Source organism: Sceloporus occidentalis, unplaced genomic scaffold, assembly GCF_023333645.1.
Source record: "Sceloporus occidentalis isolate IW3139 unplaced genomic scaffold, rSceOcc1.0.p SCAF_2, whole genome shotgun sequence".
Classification (NCBI taxonomy): Eukaryota; Metazoa; Chordata; class Lepidosauria; order Squamata; family Phrynosomatidae; genus Sceloporus; species Sceloporus occidentalis.
In genome coordinates, this window is record NW_028316982.1 from 55,235,290 (window position 1) to 55,257,878 (window position 22,589).

A 22,589-nucleotide genomic window follows, 5' to 3' on the forward strand; every position below is an offset into this window, starting at 1 on the left:
ACCAGAATTTATTATCACCTTAAAAAAATAGATGCATTTAGAGTAAGCCCTCTGTAACCACGGATTTTGTATCCATGGATATAACCATCCATGGATTGAAAATATTGAGAGAAAAATATTTCAAAAACCAAATTTTGATTTTGCAATTTTATATAAGGGCCACCATTTTACTATGCTATTGTGTTTAGTGGGGCATCCATTGATTTTGGTGTCCCTGGAACTTGGAACTAAATATCCTGGAACCAAATCCTAGCATATACCAAGGGTCCACCGTGCATCTAGTCCTTTCATTACTGCTGTAGCACTCAAATGGCATACAGCATAAAACATTACAAAATTTAAATGAAAGATTTTAAAAGCATTTGTTGTTAACTGCTGTCAGGTCAACTTCAACTTATGGAAACCCTGTGAATGATAGACCTCAAATTCTGTGTTTACAGTGAACAAACTTGAGTTGGGCTACACTGGGATTCTTCTGCAAACTCCGCTGGAGTTTGGTTCCAGGACCCCCGGTGGATACCAAAATCTGTGGATGCTCAAGTCCCATTCAATACAATGGGGTAGTAAAATGGTGTCTCTAATATAAAATGGCAAAATTATGATTTGATTTTTGGAATTTATATATTTTTAAAAATATTTTCAAGCTGTGGACAGTTGAATCCATGGATAAGCAATCCGTGGATATGGAGGGCTGACTGTATAGTTTACCCTATTGTGTTTGCCTGCCTACAATAGCAGGGTCAGTAGCAGCTGCCTTTTGAATTCCCTACTGAGCTGTATGATCAGGAAAACATAAAAAGGGGGAGATCAGATAAGCCTCATCAGCTCGCCTCACATATTAAAAAGCATACATCTAAAAGTCTGGTTAACAAAATGGAAAGCATTAGAAAAAATCTCCACTGATAAAAGCCTATAAGGTTAAAAATGTATTTGCTTACTTACGCAAGGCTTACTTGACCTTAATGTGTCATTTTACATGGACATATTGCTAGTGTTGAATAAAAAGTTTGCTGAAATGTGTTGAACAGTTCTTTTTCTTTTTCTTTTTTGGTGGCATAAGAACTTATCCCTATTTTCCATGTTATTTCTGCTTCTGGTACCAAATTTTTTGTTTACGACAAAATATTAAGGAGCACATCTACTTTGTTAACTGAGGTATATCTGTAGTCTTAATTTTCTGAGGGTCACTATACAAAGATAGGCTTCTCTGCTCTCTCTTCTGTAGGTTTATTTTCATGTATTATGTCTGTTCTCCTGCAGAACAATAATGGTTTGTCCTGCATTGGTATGCAGGTTGATAGGAAAAGCAGCCTAGCTGGAGTTTAATGGATGTCTCTGTGTTCTGTTAGGGCTAACACCTACAGTCTATTACTAGATATGGAATTATAATGGCAGCAAATTATACTATACAGATATTAAATATTATCATAAAATACCAGCCAAATAGAGCAAGGTTAAAAACAGAATCCAACTGTGCCTAGATGGAAATAACCAAGGAAGGATTTCAAAAATCCCACACAAAGTTTGTGTTAATACTGAATATTTCTATTTATGTCAAGAATACTGACTATTGTGTGGTTAGTGTCCTATATTGTAAGTGACATTGAACTTCATATGTATATAGGTGAGTTTTAAGAGAGAGAATACATTCCTTGTCTAGCTTCGTTAATGGTGTGTCCTAACCTTCAGTGATACTGTTCCCCTAGAGGTAAAAATGTAGTGTTTGTAGTCCAATATAACAATGAATTGAAGGACCACTTTTATTTATTACTGTATAATAAAACACCCGTTTCCTCAGTTTACTGGTAGAATGAAGTTGGCTGCGGCATATTGTGGCCTGCTCCCCTTCCCTTATGATATACTTTGACTATATAAGGACTCATTTGAAGGAGGCTTGAATTTCAGCCGAATTTGTCTCAGTTTCTTAAGAAATCTCTTGAGCTCATTGGTCAGTTTCTGCCTAATTGCTTCCCCTTCTTTCCTAACCTTCCTTTTTTCCTATCTATCTTCATTTCCTGACTCTAGCCCCCTCTCTCTTTGCTTCCCCTCTCTTCTGTCCCTTTTGCCTTGCCATTATTCAGCATCAGGACCTTGGACAAATTACAGCACCCAGGGTACTAGTTGTCTAGTCTCTCCTGCCACAGGTCACTGTTCTAATTTCCCTCTTGCACCAGTGCAGCCCCTCTCCCTTCCCTTCGGCCATGGGAGATGACAGAACGAGAGGTACGCTATGCTAGCGCTCACTAACTCTCTACACTTTCGCTTCATGGCTCAGTACAGGAACTCTGTTCTAAGCACGCTGAATTCCCCTCTCTGTCCGGCTGGCCATGGCTGCCTTTCTTTAGTTTTGCTTTGCAGCACCATATTGTGATGTGAGCGGTGAACTGTGGTCCCAGCTACCATCGGCTATGGAGTGTGTTTGGAGAAGCTCCTACATGAGACGCAGTGACCACTCTCTTATGTTGTTTTCCCTTTCAGAGCTTTTGTGTATCTCAGCAACTTGCTGTATCCTGTGCCTCTGGTCCACCGTGTTGCCATTGTCAGTGAGAAGGGAGAAGTTAAAGGATTCTTGCGTGTGGCAGTACAGGCCATCTCAGGTAAAAAGTGGTAGAAGTGGTGATGTGGGAGAGTCTTCTGTACAGACTTGACTCATTTGATCCATAAATGTCAGTGTATGTATGTATATATACCACTGTATTAGGTATTTCACAGGACAGAATATAGCAGCTGGCTGAGGAAGCAGCTGGGTGATGCAACATCTGGACAGGTTGCAGACATGGTGAAAGAAGGGCATCTCCTGGAGATTTCAGAGTGGGCAGGCTCATATGAGACATTGTGGTCTCTCAGATAGCCTGGATCTTAGCCATATGGGACTTTATAGATCATTGAATTGTGACTGAAAACAGATCAGCAGCTAGTAAAGTTTTTTGAGCAGGACAATTGTATGATAGCTCCAGTTAACACTCTAGACTAGATGTGCCTTTGTCCTGCATCACTGCCCAGGTTCTTCTTATGAACATTTCTACATGTGAAAAATTCTGTATATAAGAGTCTCTGTCATTGACCCTCAATCTGTTAAGGATTTTTTGCTTTTCTGTCTTTACTATAATCTTTAACTTGCTGTTTCTAGCGGATGAAGAAGCACCAGATTATGGCTCAGGAGTGAGGCAGTCGGGAACAGCCAAAATTTCATTTGATGACCAGCACTTTGAGAAGGTATGCTATGAATGTCAGTACTGCCTGAGCATCATTCCAAGGAGCTGCTTACCTAAAGCTCATTGTCCCACATGTCATCAGTTATTTATTAAACACTTTGTTCTGCAGATTCAGACTGTGTGTAGGAAAGTAAGGAGTAAGCAAGAATCTATTTAGAGGCATCATCAGTGACAACAAAACTTACTATCTCTTCTGTTTTAAAATGTCTTTACTTTCTCCCACCAAAGGTACACAGGAGTATGTTCTGTTTTTCTAGTTGCCTTAAACTACATCTGTTTACATGCACTAACATGGAAAACAGAATAAAGTTGAATGAAGTTGAGACCAGCACTAGCAACACCAAAAGCCTTGGACTTCAATGGTCTACTATTCAACAGCAAAGCAATGTCTCTTATTAATGCATAGAAATACAAAGCATGTTCTTCTCTTTGTTCTTCTCTTCTTGGATCAGCTGCTTGAACCTGGGTGTGGATCTCACTGATCAAATGATTAAAAAGGAGAGAGAAAGTACACTGCTACAAGGGAAAACTAATAATCACATCCATCATATCTTTTCCCTCTGTTCCATACTTTCCTTTCTTTCCTTGTAGTTCCAGTCTGAGTCCTGTCCTGTGGTGGGAATGTCCCGATCTGGAACTTCACAGGAGGAACTGCGCATTGTTGAGGGACAGGGGCAGATAACTGATATTGGACCATCTGCTGATGAAGTCAACAACAACACTTGTGCAGGTGAAAGGCTTTTTTAGATCAGGAAAGACATAGAGCACTTTGTGCATATCAGTTAAAAGATCTGAGCGCTTACTGGAATTCCCTCTATATGGAACAATGAAAAGCAAACAGAAGGGCGGCATGGAGCCGTCTGCTTTAGCTCCTGAGGGAGCCCACAGCAGCCAAATGGTGCAGGCTCCCTCCACACCAAAAAGAACCCAGGAAAACTGGGTTCTTTTTGGTATGCACAGGTGCTGCCATCATTACGCCATTAGTGCACTGTTGTGCATCAATGACGCATGATGGCAGCATTCGTACAGACTAGGGTTTAGGAGCATGCAGTTGGTGCACACTCCGAAACCCTAGAATCGGCGCCACCACCCCGCTTCCCATCCGTCTCTCTCGGGCCATTATCAGTAGCTTTAAGTCTGCATAGCATGGATAAAGGCAATGGAACAAGTGTGATAAAGGTAACATTCCTTGCTGAAAGATAAAGCCCCACTAGGTGTCTATTGGAAAACAACCAGAACTTGTATGGTGTACTACTGTATTTAAATTCTGTGTCGTTTCTTTTCTTTTCTCCCGGCCAACAGAAGTAAGTGCGTTTGTTATGGATCTGGTGTAGTATATAAACCACATACCAGAAATAAAACCAGACCCTGGGAGACCAGATAATGTTACCTGTAATATATCTTTGGGTACACTTTTTCAACAATAGTGCAACAGTATGATTTTTTTAAAAAGCACAACATTTCATGTATACTTATTTTAACTCCCCCCCCCCCAAAAAAAAGGTTATAGAGCATTATTTGGTGGATATTGGTCTTTAAAAAAAATCCAAACTATATATTTTTTTAAAAGCAACTTAGAAATAAGTTGCTAGTAACATGGTGCTTAACTTCATTGTTAATTAACTGTGGCTGAGTTTCTGAACTCTTCAAGGGGTAACCCCATCATGTAAAACATATTGCAATACTCTAAACCAGCAGTTCCCAACCTGTGCTCCTAGGAGACCTTAGGGCTCTGTGTGCACTTCCCAGGTGCTCTGCGGCCGCTCCAGGAAAAATAAATAAATAAAAATTAAATGAAATTAAAGAATAAAAAGCAAAACGTAGAATCAAAGTAAGAAAACCAGAAATCACAATTTGAACAGAAATTTGCCACGTTTAATTTACCAAGTTGTAAAGGGCTCTGCGAGTCAAAAAGGTTGGGAACCTCTGCTCTAAACCAAAGGTGAGAAAAGTGCAGCACGTGGACCTTGTGTGTTCTAGCAGAAAATGATCTGGAAATTAACCTTCTGGTCTCTTCCTCTTTAAAAAGGATCTCCCATGTGGCTAAAATGAACCATGGCACCTAAAATGTTCCAAAATTGCCCTCAGCCCTCTAAGTGATGTTTGGGATTATTTAGGGGCAAATGAAAATTTTAGAATATTTTTTTAGTGGGCAGGAATATAAGCCCTTGAGCAAAAGGTGATGGGAGGGAACTAGTAGGAGTTGCCAGCTCCTACTCATTCATTCCCATGCCCTTTCCTTCCTTTCCCTCAGTGGGAATGGAATGATGAGTAAACTGAAGCAAACCCATGTTAACTTCCTCCCTTTGGGAAAAATACATCCTATATGCCTATGCAAATAGATATGAAAAGAAAGTTTATATTCTCAATTAAAAAGATTATATCAGGATAGTAAGGCATCATATATCTTGGAGTTCCTTTCTGGATTATAAAGTTAAAGATAATTCTTTGTATCCAAAATTGATACATTTTTAGTTCATAATCACTGGATAATGGCATGGAGTGGCATTGTCACATGTATGCATGATGCATTTAGCATATGAGGTCTAAATTATATATGAAGAGTATCTTTTACATTGTAGATTCAGCATTATCAAGTTGATGCAGTCATCTGGCCATTTTTATACGGAAAGATCTGAAGATGGAAGGAGCAAGGTTATTCCTTCAGTATCTAGGACTCTTTTGCTTCTTACTGTGTTGTGTGCACCACATCAAATATGAAAAATGGATATTAAACTAGTGAGGAATCTTATTATATTCATTATTGTATTTCTGCAGCCACTCCAGAAGATCTTCTAATGGACAGTTCAGAGAAGTCTGCTGTGGATGGGCCTTTAGAGGCAGCCTTGGAGCACTTGAAGCTGGGAAGCATTTTCACTTTCAGGGTGACTGTTCTGCAGGCCTCCAGCATTTCAGCAGAATACGCAGACATCTTCTGCCAGTTTAAGTGAGATATAGTCCCTGTTTCTCTTATTTCTTATTTATCTAGTTCACTTTGCAGTGTCCTGGCTATTCCACTCTTTTCACACGGGAGATCTGAACGTCAGGGAAGTGGGTTCCTATCTGTTAAAGCAGTTTCAGTATTTAAAAGTATAAAGAATAAAAACTAGAATATAGCTAAATTTGTTGTCCCCAGACCTAGATTTTGCAGATCAGTACCTTGGTGGTGAGCCATTGACTGTTATGAGAGAGGGTAGACAAAAACTGAAAGAGTTAGCAAGATTGTGGTGAGGAGCCTCACAGAGACATATCCCTCCTTCCCAGTTCTTTGACTTACTGGTCTTCCATTGTGTGGTGTTCTTACAAGAGCTTTATACATACACTGTATAGGAAGTCCAGTTAATCAGCAGATCCCCATTCAACGTCTGTCTGTATTAGAAATATATAATATACTGCATGTGTGTACACACACACCCCACATCTCCCCCACACTAATGTGAGAAAAAGTATTTAAACAGCTTCTCTTGGCATAAATGAGAAATAGTATTTAAACAGCTGCTCTAGAGATAAATGTATAAATATATATTATCAACAATAGTAAACGTTAAATTCTTTTTCCTCCATGCAGCTTTATTCACCGCCATGATGAGGCCTTCTCTACAGAGCCTTTGAAGAATACTGGACGAGGCCCACCTCTTGGCTTTTATCATGTTCAAAATGTTAGTATAACTTCAGATACTGCTTCCAGTTGACAATTTCACATGCAGAACCTGCACTAAGATGACATATAGCTTCCGAAAAGGCAGATCTGTGATTGTCATAGAGATGGTATTACTAGAATGACCTTTTATCTTAGTCAACTATGTTTGCAACAGTCTGACTAATAACGAGGTTATGGAAAAGTAGATAGTTCTGGATTCAGGGTGTTTTTATCTATCATGAATTTAGCACCTTTTTGTATTAGGAATTCAGAAGCCTTGCTTCCTCTGTGGAGTTTCTCACATGGGAGGAATTTCTCTTAATTTCGAATGAAAAGAAAGTGGGCCCAGAATGCATTCATGTGAATTTGCTAGTTGAGCGAATTTATGTGAATTCGAATCACATTCAAACTGACTTCCCTTTGCCCGAAAATAGCTTGCCATTGCCCAAAATTGCATGTGATCATCTCTCACACAATAACGTGAAACCCAATGATTGCGTTCGGACTGACTTCCCATTGCCCGAAATTGCATGTGGTAGTCTATCACGCAATAATGTGAAACCCCATGATTGTGTTCAGATTGCCATTGGATTATACTTCCAATTTCCCTTGTCTGATAACGTCCTCTGTGAGTTAAAGTTAACAATAACAGTGGTTGCCACCGATTGCCACTCAAGCCAAAAGCTATTAGGATAGGATCTGTGCATAGTTAAAGGTCCAAAACACACTGCAGATATAATCCTGTTTGAGACCACTTTAACTGTTCTGGCTTAATGCTAGGGAATTCTGGGAACTGTAGTTCTGTGAGACATGGTTACTGGTACTGCCAGGGCCAGTCATATAACACCGGTCCTTAAAGACCTACACTGGCTGCCTGTTCGCTTCCGGGCGCAATACAAGGTGTTGGTTATTACCTATAAAGCCCTAAATGGCTTGGGCCCAGGGTATCTGGAGGACCGCCTGTCTCCGTAAAATCCGTCCCACACACTCAGATCATCTGGGCAGCAATTGCTAAGAGTTCCAGAGGGGAGATATATCTCCACCTCTAGGAGGGCCTTTTCCATCTTGGCCCCCAACCTCTGGAACTCGATGCCCATCGAGCTCCGCTCAGCCACCTCCCTAGCCCAATTTAAGAAGGGGCTGAAAACCTTTTTGTTCGAGCAGGCCTACCCCTGATCTTTGCCCCAGAATGCTTTCCTCCCCTCCCCCCCCTTCTTGGTCAGCACTGTTTTGCCGGCATGAATTTTATTATTTTTATTGAACTGTTTTAACTTATTTGTATAGCTGTATTATTGTATTATTGTATTTTGCTGTGCACCGCCCTGATTTTAAGAAGGGCGGTATATAAATAAAAATTTTATTATTATTATTTATTATTTAGCCTTCTCTGTCAGAGAGCTCTGGTGCCACATAAACTACAATTCCCAGGATTTCCTAGCACTGAGCAAGGGCAGTTAAAGCAGTCTCAAACTGGATTATTTCTGCATTGTATTTTGGACCATAGATAGTTAAATACAATCTATATGTTTCATTATATCTATGCTATTCTATATTATCCTGCGTGCTACCCTAACAAGTAAGTATTTAGGATGAGGCATAACTGCATCAGTATCCTAATATATCCTGTATCATTCTGTTGAAGCAGAAAATGTAGGCTGTCATACCAACGCAGGGGTGCAAAGCGTTGCTGTCTTCATAAGCAAGAAAATGAGAAACCAGCCATGATAACTGATAATGTGACTATAGGCAAGACAGAGTTTGTATTTTAGTTTTTAGATCATTGATAAGTGCTTGCAATTTGCTCTGCATGTTTTATGGTGTTTACCACAAATCATGGTGAAAGCAGATCAGTACAGTGCGCCCTTGCTTTACGCGGGGGATCTGTTCCGGACTCCCCTGCGTAAAGCAAATTACGCGTATGCTCAAGCCCCATTTAAATGAATGGAGTTTGTGCCTGTGGTGGTGCGGCAGCGCGTGTGTGCCACAGGCATGCACTCCATTAGTCCCTATGGGACACGCCGCCCCTTCCTCCCCACGCGGCTTTCAGTGTATGCTGAAAGCTGCGTAAAGTGCACCTGCATAACACAGGTGCACTGTATTACTCCCATCATACAGATAGGTAAATTGGTTGTTTCATAGATGAACTGTGTCTTTTGTGAAGAAGACTTTCCTTTTGTCTGTTATGCTGTCCTCCAGGATGTTTTTGATTCCCTTTAAAAGGCTTACAAAGTATTTTAGATATTTGGGATGTGAACGTACAGTACTTAAATCCAGATCTTAATTTACTGAATAGCATAGGCTTCACTTGTACAGTGTTTTCCTCCATGATTGTGTGGCTTTTAGCTTTGAGAAGATCAAAGGGAAGGTGGTTAGATTTAAGTCCAGTGATTCCGACAACCCAACTTTTTTGTTTCAATGAAGTGGAATGGGTGAAAAATTCCCTGGAATGAGGAAACTTAATCTGTTGGTACTTTTAAAAATTGCCTATTGGTAATATAAATGATTAATAAACTTTATGTTATTGGCCTGATTTACTAACTCCCAAGGACTCAATCAAGGAGGCCATGCCTCTGAGTCTGCAAGATCTTAACAGGGCTGTTTGTTACAGGTTGTCTTAGAGGGCTCTCGTTTATTGGGTTGCCATAGGTCAAAGCTGACTTGGTGGCAGTTAACAGCAACAACAGCAGTAATACTGCTAGAATACCCAGTAGTGAACAATCCTATTAATAGTCACAGATAGAAAATTAAACATAAGCATTGCTGGTTTTCAGCATAAATGCATAGGAAGTTATAAATGCTCTAGCAGGTTTTATCCATCTTGATACTATTTCAAGTTGCATGTTTTATTCTGTAAGATGACTGTACTTATCCCTTGCTGTTCACTCAGATTGCTGTGGAGGTCACCAAATCTTTCATTGAATACATTAGGAGCCAACCAATTGTTTTTGAGGTCTTTGGACACTATCAGCAGCATCCTTTCCCTCCTCTCTGCAAGGATGTCCTCAGGTAAGAGTGACTTCCATGAAAACGGGCATTCCTCAAATCTTGCTCTTTTACTGACTTCAGTTTATCAAAATATAGTCCAGATTATGTTACTTTTGTGATCCATGTGACAACAGCAACAAAGTCATCGGGAGTCTCTCCATTGGCATTATCCTGAGGAGGCTTGTTTGTCCATTAACAAGGACCTGGACCTTGGCATAACAGCTTTTGTGTATTATGTGTGATGGGAAAATAACTAAAACATGATTATGAATAATATCCAAGTCAATGATGCAAGGGCATGTGATTCTGTTACATTTACATTGTTAAAGTTAAGAAGATCTTGGCCTGATCATTCTTTTGGATACTGCACTGGAGTGTTATGTAACTGGCTGTGCCAGTTACAGTGCTACCTCGGGTTACGAATTTAATTCGTTCCGCAGCGCCGTTCGTAACCCGATACATTTCGCAACCCGAAAAGGCGCTGGAAAGCCACTGGAAAGCCGCTAGCCGCGCTTCCGATTTGAATTTCGCGCCGAAACGCGCCGAAATTAATTTCGTAACCCAAAAAATCTTTCGTTACCCGGAACAGTTTTTTTAAATCTAACTTTTTCGTACCCCGGAAATTTCGTAACGCGGTCAATTCGTATCCCGGGGTACCACTGTACTAGGCAAAGGAAATCACCCACCAAATATTATTGCTAAAGTCTTTGTTATAGTTTGAATTTCTTGGGTAAGTGAAGTGTTGCAAGCAGTGTTTGTATCCTGTGGTCCCATGTTCAAGTCCTACCCCAAGCACAATCTCCTGTTAGAGTCCCTTACTTTGGGCCTACAGGAATAAATTTTTCTTCACTGGGCTCTCCTCCTTTAATTTTTTCCTTTGTCTTTACAGCCCCCTGAGACCATCCCGGCGCCATTTTCCTCGGGTCATGCCATTATCTAAACCAGGTAGGAGAGAGATTCCTCTTCATTTAGTCTTTATGGAAATGTAGGAATTAGAAACTGCTTGATGCAATGGTATCTCTTAGTGGGTTACACATAGTATACTAATTAAACATAATTGAAAGAAATGCATAATACAAATGTAACATAGTAAATAGCAATTTGAAGTAGTATGATAGCCAATGATGAATCAGGGTACACTTGTGTAAGCAGTATTTGTGTTTCTGGATTCTAAGCATTATAGATATTTGCCCATCCATTTAAACATGTTAAAGATAGCTGCTTTCCAGGCTTAAAGATTCTTTTCCTTGCATGTTAGTAAGCCATTGTTTTGTTTTTATTGTGATTTTTTTAGTGTGTTATTGTTTTGTATTCCTGACTTGTTTGGTCTTTCTATGCGTTTTGTATACACTCTGATATCCATTATTAAAGGGCTGTTTTGAATTACTTTAACAAACAATAAATAAAATCATATAGCAGTATAATTTCATTTTATTACACCTTACCTTTCTGCCACAAAAAGATGATCGAGACACCTAACAACAATAAAATACATGCTAAAAACAACTTTAAAGCCATGTGACACATTTCGCATAGCCTATTTCACACATTTCATAATGTACTTCATTTCCTAGCACAGAATCAGTGCTGGAATTATCCCCTATGTTTTGATATGATTACAAGAGGTTGCAGTGATGTCATGGATACCTCATAACATCACTAGCAGTGAGGAAAGATCCTTATTACGTTTGTCTGCCTTTTTGTCTGTCTTATCTATCTATGAATGACTTAAAACCTGTTTACCCCACTATTTAGCCAAAATGGGTTCTAGCCTGGCTTACAAAAGTTCAGTGATAACAAGATATTACCTACTGCACACTTACAATCTAGGACACACACTTTTTTGCAACTTATTTATTTATTAAATTACAAATATTACAGTTATACATGCATATGTGCCGGTGCATGAGTGCGCGCACGCACGCACACACACACACACACAGATAGGCATGGTCAGTGGAAAGGCCAGAATAACTATTTCTTGCTGTCTTTCTGTCAGCTACCAAAATCCATTTTATCTCAACAAGCTTTTAAAACAGAAAGTTTTTAAAGAACCAGTTAAGTGTTTAAAACTGAACCATTTAAAATTATTTTTTATCTTTTTGATTGCTTTTTTTCTTTTAAGTATTGGTCTAAATTGTTTTAATACTATGAATGATTTAATTCCATTTTAATATTAACTTTTTGATATTTTAGCTGTATTATACTTTTAAATTGTAAGTCACCTTGAGTCCTAATTTTGGGAGAAAGGTGGAATACTGATACTAATGTAAATAAACAGGCATATAAACAAAATCATCACTGAATCCCTCTCTCCCACAACATTCAGTGAATGAGGCAGTCCAAAAGCTGCCTCAATCCTTTGTGAAGCAAGTGGGACAGGATTGTCCATTTCAGTTACCTGAGATTCTGGCTTGCTTGCCCAAGTACACCCAATGTTTTTTTTTTTGGGGGGGGGGGGATTTAGCATGGACTTCTCTATTGCATCTTCCTCTCTAGTCACCAGACTCATTTTCTGCTGAGAATTATAAAAGCTTGGCTGGTCTCTTTTGAATATTGTGTATTTGAACAGCATACAATCTTTTAGTTCATAGGAAGCGGGGCAATATTTTTAGACACTGGATAAGTTACTTGTTTCTTTTGTGCATCTTGCTTTGGCTTCATGTATCCAGGCAAAATTGTTTCATTTTGTCTTGCACCTTGTTTGTCTCTCCCTGCCACATGTGAAGAACATGAGGAAGCTCTTCAGAAATTGAAGGGTCTGGTACCCCACATGCTTGCTAGCCAACTCCTGGAAGCATTTTCTGGGCACATGTTGTCAGCTGCCAACACTGCCTCCTCCTTCCTGATAAAAGAGGGGAAGGAACCAAACCCGGCAGTATCCATGCCCACTGTGACCTGTGTTGTGAGAAAGGCACAGAAGCCTGGTTGGTCCTCTGGATAAAGCTGTGGAAAGACCCAGACTCAGGGTTCTTGCCTTGGGAGAGAGGTGTTCCTTGGAAACCAGACTGGACCTGAGAGGCCTAAAACTGGCACAACATGCCATTCTATTTCAGAACAGCATTGCTTTGCTTGTTGTACCCACATTCAGTCTGTATGAAGGCTTCAGTCAGTTCCCAACACTTGTGAGGAATGACTGATCCCTGAGTCCATGGACCTTCCACTATGCTGTATGCTGTGCCTACTGTGTGTTTTTCCTGCTACCTCCTATTGTGTGTTATTTGTACTGGTCATCAGTGTAGCCTGAGGAATGCAGTGAAGGTTATTCACTATCTGTTCATCTCTTACATTCTTTGTCACTTTTTTCCTAGAACCTTGTCACATTATAAAAGTAAACTGAGATGCAGCAACAGGGCGGTGGCTTTCTGTTTAACTCTCCACATGCCCTTGAAGCACTTCTGTTCTATTCCTGAGGCAGATGGTCATAAATTCATGTCTTTTGTCTCACTGGAAAAACCCATTTGGAAAAAGGCACACTTTTACAAACATCTCCCTCTGGAAGGAGAATAGAAGTGCTGCAATATCATGCAGGGAAGTAAGTAGAAGCTTCTTCTGTCTTGCTGTCTTTTGTAATGCAGTAAGGCTCCTATTGTTTTGGAAATGTATAGCGGTCAGCATCATGCACAGAATCTTAAAGAGTAATATGAGCAAGAGAGGTATGACATCCAAATGACATTTCTGTTGTTCTGGGCTATTTTCTGGCAATTCTTGGCACATTTTATTCCCAACCTTTGATGGGTTTATTTTTAATTCTAATATATACCAGAACAATATGTACCCTTCTCTTCTCCTCTTTTCTTTTAAAACCTTTAAAAGAGTTATAAAACTGTAGTGTGCCAGTGAAATATACTTCTGTGACTCTAAAACATTTTTAAAATATCAGAGAAGATAAAATTTGACCACCATGCCATAAGACAACCTGAACAAACCGTGCCTCATGCCCTACAAAAGAATAGAATGAGTGGAGGCAGAGGTGAGAGCAACCAGCAAAGCCCAGCAAAACCCAAGGAACTATATTATAAGAACTCACACATCTTTAGAATGTGAAAGACTCTGGGTTTCAAAATTAAAGGACATATACTGTGGATCAAGGGACATCTCTCTCGACCTGCCTTAATCAGGCTGATTTCTACAGACTCCAAGGCCCTGGCACAACCCAATCTCTTTAGAAAACATTTCAAGAGTAGCAGTGTTGGCTAAAAAACAAAAACAACAATGAAACCATCATGTGGTGATACTCTTGTTGGGACAACCAAAATACACAGAATATATCATGAAAATTCCATGAAAAAAGATAGCTCTTTTAACTGTTACTGACACATTTAATGCAGGGTGCAGTTTGATCCTTAGACAGTCAAAGCAGGTGGGTTTTGCTGTCCTATCCCTTTCTGTGTGATGGAGTTAATTCAAATCCCAAACTTATAGTAGATAAATAGCTTTTTCTTTGCCTCTATCATCGCCCTATAATTGCAATATCTTTTCTTTGCAGTGCCTGCAACCAAACTGAGTGCCATGACAAGACCTAGCATTGGCCCCTGCCAGTGCAAGTATGATTTGATGGTCTTCTTTGAGATCTGTGAGCTGGAGGCCAATGGCGAGTAAGTGGCCCTTGCAGCTGATGGAGGGGTGGGTAGGGGCAGATCTTAGTTTCTATTCTAAGAGCTATGATCACCAGAGCCAAAAAGAATTAAAATATTTTTCTCATAACTAAATATACCAGTGAGAGGAATTTCTGTCAGAGTTTAAAATGGAGAGCCATTAGATGAGCATTTGCAGATAGACTGCATCTGTCTCAAGTGAGCTCATTTACAAGCTACCTTTTGTCTTTCTATGAAGTTAAGGTTGGAAAATGACAGTGACTATGCTAGCTAGAAGCTGCATTACAAAAAAAGTAATTTTTCAGTGCTCTGTTGTGTAGCTCTGTTATACTGAGTCAAACTGTTGCTTCATCTGCCTCAGTAGTGTCTGCATCAGGGGTGGATAAAGTGCAGGCCCAGGGCTGTTTTTGTGGCTCTCAGATCCTCCAGACTCTCCTGACTGTCTTCTCTGTGTCTAAAACAAAGGATGTGTTGCATATGATGGAATACTGTGAGAAACCTTGTACTAAAACTGTTCAAGAAGCCAGAGAGAGAGAGAGAGAGAGAGAGAGAGAGTTAGGAAAGGACTTGGCAGCAAATCAACCCCTTCTGCAGTGTGGGCCCTTTGGAGGGGTTATGACTCAGAGCCAAATGAGAATAACACAAGATGGTTGCATTTTTGATGCAAGGACAGTGCCAAGCTGGCTTAATGGCAAAAATTCCCTTAGTGTGCTTCTGTAGACAATACAGACAGTGATGACAACAGTTGCACATACCTTGTTTCTGGGGCTCTGAAGTTTGGATATTTGCTGTCCTGTCTCACTGGCATTTATTTTCCAGCTATATTCCTGCTGTTGTGGATCACCGGGGAGGAATGCCCTGCCACGGAACCTTCTTACTGCACCAGGTATTTTCTGGCCTGCCCTTCCATGCCTATCAGATCCACCCCTAGTACTAGTCTGAATTTTGAGAGAGTCAGTTTTTAACCCCATGACGCTGTGCCAGTACAATTCCTGCAAGAAGACAAGCCACCAATACAATTAATAAATAAAACACAATAATATTGCTTTTCTCATTAACTATGCTTTGTCAAGAGAGAAGGTAGGAGAATTCTGCTGAGCTCTGCACTGCTGATTGCCTCCTTCACAGCAGTCCTGTTAAAGGTGATATTCTGTAATAAAATCACACACACACAACCTGTTTTGGCAAAGCATTTGCTGAGGAAAAGTGCACTATATGGAATTCACTCCTCCTATAAGATCCTGTTTGAAAGAGCTAATCTGTAGTGGGATCCATCTCTTTCTCTTTCTTTTGACCAATGGTTTTTTGCCCTGACTGCTTTTATGTCTTTTTGAAAAGAGCAAAAGTTTTGCTCAGTGCTACCCATTGCCTGCTCACAGAACTTTTATCCACTGTCTCCTTTCTCTTTGGGCATATTGGCTGGCAGGGTATCCAGAGGAGGATCACGGTGACATTGGTGCATGAGACAGGTAGCCACATCCGCTGGAAGGAAGTGCGGGAGCTAGTTGTGGGTAAGCAAAATTTGTTTTTGCCCTTTCTTGCCAGTCTGAGGTCAAATAGTTGTCTCAACTGAGCAGCCCCATATTCCTAAACAAAGTCATTGATTTCAGAGAGGCTTGTGGATACAAATGCTATATACAAAGAGCCAAAAAACAGGAAAATGGACACTTCTGTTGGTTTTGATGCAGCAATATTGTATTGGCTTCCAATTCAGATACACAGAGCTTACTCTGGCTGCCTGGGTCTTACAGTGATATGCAGCGCAATGAAAGCCAAACTGATGTGCATGCCTGTTGTGATGAAGAGCAACAGCTCTTTACCTAAAACTCTGGTTTAGAGGCCTGTATCAAAGTGGATCTCTTTTGCCTCTGAAAGAAAATTTTAAGTGCTGGTCAAATCAGAGTGATATGCTAGGCTTCTTTGTTCCATGGGTAGCACAAAGTTATAGGATGATATGTAGAGGTGTGATCTGCTGTGCAACTTTATCTTAGTGGAGGGTGGTGGAATTTAGGGTTGCATATTATCCTTAAAGTATCACTACCCTTGAAAGCATAGGAGCTTTCCACCTGTCCAACACCAGTGCTGTTGCTGAATTTCTAGTTGCTGCCAGCAAATGCAAACCCAGGCTGAATAGAGCTCAATTATAATGGAAATGGCAGTGCACAGATTAATTTCCTAACATGCTGCCCTCCCCATCATATCCATACTCAACCTGGACTGCTCCACAGCTGTCTGGGAGACTATTATGATGAGGAGGACAACATGTAAAGAAAGTCATCCCTACATGCTACCCTCCTCATTTAAATAATATGATGTCTACACACGTACACACACAGTTGACTGGTGCTGTGATTCCAAATACCAATCAACTTTAGCGATAACATTTATATTTCTATACTGCTTAATAGTGAACTCAGCACTCTCTAAGCAGTTTACAGTCTGTAAGCTAATTGTCCTCAACAAGCTGGGTACTCATTTTACCAACCTATGGAAGGATGGAAGGCTGAGTCAACCTTGGAGCCCTGGGACTGAACTCACAACTTTGTGGCTGCAGTACCAACATTTAACCACTGCACTACTAAGGCTCAACTTTAGGGATTGAGGAGATATAATGAGAGCTATCACATAACGAGGGGACATTTAACTTCATCATGTGGGAAGGAAGCAACAATGTGTACATACATACAGCGGTAAAATTAATTGCATGTGGTATTTTCTGTCTGCAGGCCGGATCCGAAACACCCCAGAAGGAGATGAATCCCTCATTGATCCCAACATTCTCTCTCTGAACATTCTGTCATCAGGATATATCCGTCCTTCTCAAGATGATCGGTGAGACTGACTAAACATTTCTCCAGCATGTGCTCATCTAACCTGGGGCAAACATGGTTTCCCTGTAGGTCTTCCTGTGGGACTGTTTGGGAAGTGTGTGGACATGTATTTCTAGTGAAACCCCATCCTATTACTACAGCACAGCCAGTGGGCTGAAGCCATGATGAGGCTAGCTGAGTATCTAGCAGAGAGAAAGCCAGTGGGTTTCAAAATATTTTCTTTGACAACTAACTTTGACTGATAAGAGGTTTACTGGTCTGATAGTTGACATTTGAGATCCACGAGCCTCTTTGGCTTTGGCCATTCACATTAACTACATTCACCACAGAACATGCAAAAAACTGGAGCCATATTGAAACTGTGGAAGCTGCCAGGACAGACTATTTGGCCATCCAGCCCAGTATTGACTGGTCTGACTGGCAGAAGAAGTCCAGGATTCCAGGCTATGTCTTACCTGACCCTTCTAACTGGAGATGGCATGGGCTCAAGACTTTCTTTGATAAGCAAGTGCTTGAACACCGTGGGATGGCCTCTACCAATATGCATAGGATTCTTGGATTTGCCATTGGGGTACTGCTCAGAGTAGCAACAATCACACAGTTACATTAGAACAGGCCATCAGACATCTCTTTTCTACACACAGGAAGGACCATTTTAAACTATGATCTGAGAAAAGTGAAAGGCTAGTAGCTTTCCCTGCTGTGAAAGCATACTAAGCTTTAGTATAATTTGCTTTGTGAAGCCAAAGTCATCTTCCAGGTCAGCAGCATAGGACTATCTGAGAAACAGTTTTGCTATGCAGGGATTGTCCTGTCCTGCATGGCGACAAATGTCGTAGCTTCCAGGATTAGCACTGCATTGTAACTGGAGAGGCTCTTGCCCTCATTCACTTAGTCATGGCTTTAGCGATATCCCATTAGTAAACCACTGCTCTTTTCTGCTTGTTCAGACAGATCTAGTTCTAGGAGACCTTCCCAGGCTCCATGTGGCTTGGGTAATATGAAAGACATAAACACTGGGAGACAAGTCCAGGAGATGGCAATGAATTGTGACTTTGTAATTCATAAAACGAAGGGCTTAATTTGGTAGTATATGTTGGATAATAATACCTCTATGTTAGGAGAGAAGCATGTAGGCAACTGGAAACCATAGCACAACCTTGTTTGCACTTTTTTTGTGGGGAGGGTAATTCCCTTCTCAGAGTGACCTATAGTTGTGAGAGTAATTGATTATTACTGAATCATCCCAAGTACGTCTTTCAATACTCACCTCCATCCAGATATTTAACACACATCATTTGTCCTGATCTCCAGCAAAGGCACACTCATCACAAGTCAATATGAGTTAGCTGGGAAATTATGAAATTATGACAGGGAGGAGTGCAGATGAATTTCGGGGCAAGGTAAAGTGTTAGTCTGCTGTGCATACAGTGTGAAAAGAAGTCTACAGTGAAAGTCTGAAATAAAAGATGAACTGTCTAAGGTGAGTCACCCTGGGTCAGAGGCAATGTGTAGTTGGATGGCTGTGTTGAAAAAGAATTAAAACTTTCAGTTGTTGAGTGGTTCTTAATATTCAGTTCAAAGAAGTCCTCCCATCCAAAATGATGAAATATAAAATGAAAGCAAAACAAAACAAAACCTATGCAGGCAGCTAGTGTACAGCAGTGCCATACCATTCACCCTCCCCCCCCAAATAATAATCTCCTGTTGATTACAGTGAAACAGATGGAATGTATATAAAGGCGCCTCCAAATAGTAGCTTCTTCAGTTATAGTAATAGCAAAGTCAAAAACAAAACAAAAACAAATTTGTCAGGAACAGGAACAAACTCACCTGCAGTCATGGGTGTTTGAAACTCTTGTTTATGGTTTTGCACAACTGTTCCTATTCCTCCTATCTAATCGTGCTAATATGCTTGTTGGCAGTAGAAAGCACAGCAAGCACCTGGTTTGCAAGTTTCTGGCTTCTTTTATGCTGTCCAATTGTAAGAGATCTGTGATCACTGAAGAAAGCTGACTTCTGGAGATAGTCATAGTTGTGCAGTGGATCTTGTCCAATAAAATAAGACCATGTCTTGGTGCTCAGTACTATAGGGTAATTCAAGTTCTGGTTGGTGGTTGAGATCTCTCTGCTGCACCCTCCCTCAGCCTGATGCCTTCCAGATGTGCAGAACTTCTACTTGCATGATCCCCAGCCAGCAAGTACATTGGCCATACTGTCTGAGATTATGAGAGTTGTAGTTCAACACATCTGGAGGGTGCCAGGTTGAGGAAGGCTGCTGTACTGCATATCTTGTGAGTTGTCTTTGTACAGCTTTCTTGTGAAAGCTGAGCAGCTTTTGGCTGGAGACACAACCATGATTTTTTAAGCCAACAAGCAGATTATTATAATGTTGGTTTAGCACATATTTATTTACTTATGTAAGGAGCCCTGGTGGTGCAGTGGTTAAATGCTAGTACTGCAGCCACACCATTGTGAGTGCGATCCCACAAGGCTCCAGCTTGAGTCAGCCTTCCATCCTTTCATAGGTCAGTAAGATGAGTACCCAGTTTTTTGGGGGCAATCGGCTAACACATTGTAAACCTCTTAGAGAGTGCTTAGTTCACTATGAAGCGGTATAGATATGTAAAGTGCTACGTGCTATTACCATTTTTTTAAATTATAAAATCTATATAACATTTTTATTCACAATTCTCTGCCAAATATGATATCCAAAGCAGCATCCATCCTGAAAACCAAGGTTTTAAACTGCAGAACATCAAGAACAACTAAAAGGATCTATCCCAAGCTATGAGACACTTGCCAGGGAAATGCGGGAAGGGTAGGAATTACATACACAAACACGTTCATGTTTGATTTTTCATATCTATGCCTGGTGTATGAGTCCTCTGCTTATCTACCTGTATGGATGAAAACTGAGGTGTTGGCTGATACCACAGACCTGTCAGAAAAGACTGACAGATTTGGCAGGAGGAGAAGGAAAATGAAGGGGAAGTCTGCTAAAGCAACTGAGGAAGACCATGGGAAATTCTAGATGCCCCATCCTTCTATTATGCATGGGCTTTGGGGACTTGCTTTGGGTCTTGATGATGCTGGAGTGAGAAGAGCTTATGTGCGTTAATATGCCTAACCCACCATGCAAATGTGCTGCTTTGGCTCCCAGCTTTGCTATTATGTGTTGTCAAGCTACGTTCCTAAAGACCAAGCAACTGCCTCTTTTGGTCTCAGCCCGTTTATCTTGAGTTCACTTGAGATGTCCAGCACAAGAAAAAATAAAAGGGCTTAATTCTCATAAACCAGGAGAACAACTCTGACATTATTTAATGTGGTGGCATTAAGCCTTCCTGAACCTATGCGTGGTAGCACTTGCTCATCACTTCTGAGTTAATAATTCCTCAGATTGAACAGCATGACATCTGTGCCTCACTTAGGCCTTCTGAAGTCTTTTGGGCAATTCCTTTCATTCTTGACAAGGAAGGATTTCTTGACACATGAAAATACACTGTCAAGAAAATGGTAAACTGCCAGTGCCACAAGGGTTTTTGTTTTTGTTTATTTGCATTTGAGGATTTGTTGGAAAAGGTTTTGTTCAACACAAACTGGGAAATAAAATCAATATGTTTTCACAGAAGAAAGGGTATTTTAAGCAAATACATTTTTCAGTGCAAAAATGTTGGGTTTTACACACAAAGTTTTTGCAAAAAAGTCCCAAGATGAAAAAGAAGCAAAAACCCTTTAATAATGAATAGAAAGTCTCATAATTTGGGACTGTGGACATAAATTTTTCAAAATTATTCATTCTTGTGAGAATGAAGTGAATATTTACACAACCTAGAGGACAGTCTTTCTGTTAGGTTAGTCTTTCAAAATAATGATATATCTACCCAGGGAGCTTTACTGACTGAGCAGAGAGCTGAACTCCTGTCTTCCCAGTCCAGAATCAATATGCTACCTGTGACATGGCAGTTGCTTTCAGTGCCAGATGGCTCATTCACACACCTGTGTCTTTGTACCCTTATCTGAATGATTTCAGAACTTAGCAGTTTTCTTCTGCAGCTTTGTGTGGCCTGCTGGAGAACAGAAAGGTGCTGTTTGTAGGGTTTGGGCTTTTGAAGAGCTGCAATGTGGAACTGCTGCTACTGCTACTGCCGTTGCTATTGCTGCTGCCGCCACCCATTTGGACCACACTAACCATGTGATTGTTTGTGTTTTTGCAGGCAGTTTCTTGATTCGGATATGCCTAGGTATTATTTGTTCCCTTCCCCATTTATTTTTCTGTACCTGCTCCTTAGTTCACCCTCACTCCCACCCAAGTGAGCATTGTGGCTAACAATGCTACCCACTGAGCTTCCTTCCACCTGCCCAAATACACTGGCTTCTTTCTGTCTTCTTATGCATTGTTGGGCTTCCTTTTTGTTCCATTTTGTTACTTGGGTTTTTCTGTTTGGGTTTCTTTCCTTTCTTTCTTTTTAAAAATAGCATTGTCTTTTATTTCTCCTTCTCACATATGCTTTCTCATAAACTTTTGTTTTCTTTTGTTGGCTGGGTTTTCTTTCTGTATTGCTACTGCTGTACTATTATTTTTTGACATATCCCCAAAACATGCTGGCCCCTCTCGGCTCTCGGCCATGCTGAAATCTCATCCCCTGCAGCCAGCACTGGCACAAAGGCACTTTTAGAGATCTGTAAGCTGATGCAGTCTGCATGACAAGCTGGGCTGAGTGTGATGGGAGTATGGGAAAGTGTGTGAAAGACAAACAGGAAAAGATACAGATTTCGCAGGTTGTCTGAGAAGGAGTTGTCTTGTGATAACAGCTTCTTCAAATGGGTTAGTGAAGGACTGTTGATCCAGTCAGAGGCAGCTCCACAAACGCAAGGGTCAAATAAGCAGCAACATAGGAAGAAGCAGAAAGATTAACCGTTAGAATATTTTAAACTAGATGATACATTTAGCACAAACGCCTTTGTTTGTCATAACATGTGTTTTTCTTCACACGTGTATCTTACATTTACTGTGCTTTGTTGTTTTGTGATGGTTGTTAGAAAGTAAACATAGGCTTAATTTGTAAGCCTGATTGTTGAAGCATGTATAGCTGAGGAAGTAATGTTACTGAAGGGGAAACAGATTAATTGTAGGGAATGAACCTTTAGTGTCTAATTTGTCCCAGATAAAATTATAACAAATCATTACATTAATGTTGAAGCTATTGTTAACTAGACAAGTTGAGCTTTAGGGTGGAATGACTGATTAGAGTTCATTAAATTGCATAAGTGAGGAGATTACACTATAGTGGCTTTCCCTGCAGTCCCACACTGATGA

The 22,589-nt window shown here is 40.5% G+C and overlaps 1 protein-coding gene across 25 annotated transcripts in view; it reads left to right on the top strand.

Annotated features, from left to right (window-relative positions):
• The window catches only part of LOC149318339 (kinesin-like protein KIF1A), a 144,246-nt gene that overhangs the window by 92,231 nt on the left and 29,426 nt on the right, over window positions 1–22,589 (top strand). For 14 of the 25 annotated variants that reach the window (XM_089509462.1, XM_089509466.1, XM_089509468.1 and 11 more), the window contains 12 exons: window positions 2,479–2,597; window positions 3,131–3,216; window positions 3,807–3,945; window positions 5,994–6,162; window positions 6,784–6,874; window positions 9,743–9,861; window positions 10,730–10,785; window positions 14,330–14,438; window positions 15,258–15,324; window positions 15,865–15,949; window positions 17,165–17,270; window positions 21,487–21,513. In XM_089509462.1, coding sequence (XP_089365588.1) covers window positions 2,479–2,597; window positions 3,131–3,216; window positions 3,807–3,945; window positions 5,994–6,162; window positions 6,784–6,874; window positions 9,743–9,861; window positions 10,730–10,785; window positions 14,330–14,438; window positions 15,258–15,324; window positions 15,865–15,949; window positions 17,165–17,270; window positions 21,487–21,513 — 1,173 coding nt within the window. The remainder of the gene's footprint in view (window positions 1–2,478; window positions 2,598–3,130; window positions 3,217–3,806; window positions 3,946–5,993; window positions 6,163–6,783; window positions 6,875–9,742; window positions 9,862–10,729; window positions 10,786–14,329; window positions 14,439–15,257; window positions 15,325–15,864; window positions 15,950–17,164; window positions 17,271–21,486; window positions 21,514–22,589) is intronic. The other 11 variants (XM_089509467.1, XM_089509469.1, XM_089509475.1 and 8 more) reach the window with 1 other exon arrangement.